General features: G+C 34.7%; 1 protein-coding gene across 1 annotated transcript in view; it reads left to right on the forward strand.

Moving 5' to 3' along the window:
• Positions 96–2,190, forward strand: part of LOC107630659 (beta-amyrin 28-oxidase) — a 4,747-nt gene continuing 2,652 nt past the window's right edge. The window contains exons 1-2 of the mRNA XM_016333863.2: positions 96–668; positions 942–1,360. Of these exons, the coding sequence (XP_016189349.1) occupies positions 136–668; positions 942–1,360 (952 nt within the window). The 5' untranslated portion in view covers positions 96–135. The remainder of the gene's footprint in view (positions 669–941; positions 1,361–2,190) is intronic.

The raw sequence follows: 2,190 nt of genomic DNA on the forward strand, positions 1-2,190 counted from the left end.
AAAAATTTATAAAAGAAATCTATATTTTATTTAAAAAGTTTGTGAGTAAAAGTCGTGTGTAATAATCACACCGTCTATAAATAAAGATAAAAGAAACACATAATACATACACACACACACACAAGCAAGAAAAGCATGGAACACAGTTTCTACCTCTCCCTTCTACTTCTCTTTGTTTCATTCGTATCTCTTTCTCTCTTCTTCCTCTTCTACCGTCACTGGTCTCCGTTTACGGCCCCAAACTTGCCACCGGGAAGGATGGGTTACCCAATGCTCGGGGAGAGCATCGAGTTCATGTCCACCGGATGGAAGGGACATCCTGAGAAGTTCATCTTTGATCGCATCATCAGGTTTTCCTCTGAAATCTTCAAGACCTCCATCTTTAACGAACCCACTGTTGTGTTGTGCGGACCCACATGCAACAAGTTCTTGTTCTCCAACGAGAACAAGCTGGTTAACGCGTGGTGGCCGGAGAACGTTAAAAAGATTTTCCCAACAACGATCGATTCCAAACTGGAGTCCAAGAGGATGAGGAAGTTGCTACCACAGTTCCTCAAACCTGAAGCTCTGCAACGCTATGTCGGCATCATGGATTCCATAGCTCAAAGGCATTTTGCTTCCCATTGGGAAAACAAGACGCATATCACCGTTTTTCCTTTGGCCAAGAGGTGATGACTTATTATTCTTCATTGGATAGTGTTTGTTTTAAGCTATCAAATACTGAAATTTAGTATTGTGTTCCACCCTCTATTTAATAAATCTAGAAAACGAGAATATAAAAAACTGAAATTTTGACATTTTTTTAATAATTAAAAATATTTTAATAAATATTCATATTTTATTTTTATTTATGTTTGTACCTCTCAGGTATTTATGCCCTCGTTCTATTAGGTTAGACTTTTTAGGAGTGGTTTTGTGACATATATTGAAGATATATACAGGTACACGTTCTTGTTAGCTTGTCGTTTGTTCATGAGTGTGGAGGATGGAAAAGACGTAGAAAAAATAGAAGGCCCTTTTCATCGTTTGGCGTCCGGAATCTTAACACTGCCAATTGACTTGCCTGGAACGGCATTCAACAAAGGAATCAAAGCATCAAAGTTCATAAGGAATGAACTTTTGAGGATCATAAAGCAGAGAAAGGTGGAGTTGGGTGAAGGGAAAGCGTCCCCAGCACAAGACATACTGTCTCACATGTTGTTGACACCCGATGAGGATGGACATTACATGAATGAAATGGATATTGCTGATAAGATCCTTGGCCTTTTGATTGGAGGACATGACACTGCTAGTGCTGCATGCACTTTCATAGTCAAATACCTTGCTGAGCTTCCTCATGTTTATGATCAAGTATACAAAGGTCAGTCTATTCATTTCATATGCTTTCTTAGAATGACTCACCAAGTAATAATATACTTTTTGCTACTGCAATTTTATCTTTTATATTAAGATTCATTGCTTTTATTATTATAGAATAGAATGTGATTTTCATCATAAAATAAACATGAACAAAAGAAAAGAGATGCTCAAGAAAATGAATAAGCTACTTGTTTCTGTTTATATATTCTTTAATGTTTTTCCTCTTCTGTCATATATATATAACTTGTGCTTGTGGTGTTCGTAGGCAACCATGAAAATCAATTTATACAAGTCATGCATGAAGTCAATATCTTTCTATTCTTATTCCTGAAAACGTAAATTAATGTCACACGCAAACTAAATGATTTGGTTGGCGTTTGAATCACCAATTACTAGCTTCCAAAATAAAATTATTTCATGGTTGACAACACAATCTTTATGGGAGTTTGAAGCCCTGGATAGTGTCGTGTTAACATGTTATTCAAATTTTTATAAGTCAAAGGAAGTTTACTAATTGAATGAGTTTTTGCAATTAACCGCTTAATTTAATTTACTTGCCAGCTTGATTACTACCACAAGCTACTTCTATTTCTATTATAATCTGACTTTTAGGTTAATGTCCTTCTACCGTCCAACATTTATTAGCAAACCTCATTAAATTATTAAATAATTATGAAAGTACTAAAATAAGAAATGTTTCGTAGGAATTTTTGTTAATTTTTTTTCTATAAAAACCTAAAATTGTATTTAGAATACTTCCAAAAGCTTAAACATGATGATGTTCCTGCTCCCCCCAAATTATAAAATAAAAATAATAATATCTCAAATTAG

Source organism: Arachis ipaensis, chromosome B03 (assembly GCF_000816755.2).
Source record: "Arachis ipaensis cultivar K30076 chromosome B03, Araip1.1, whole genome shotgun sequence".
NCBI classification, from domain to species: Eukaryota; Viridiplantae; Streptophyta; class Magnoliopsida; order Fabales; family Fabaceae; genus Arachis; species Arachis ipaensis.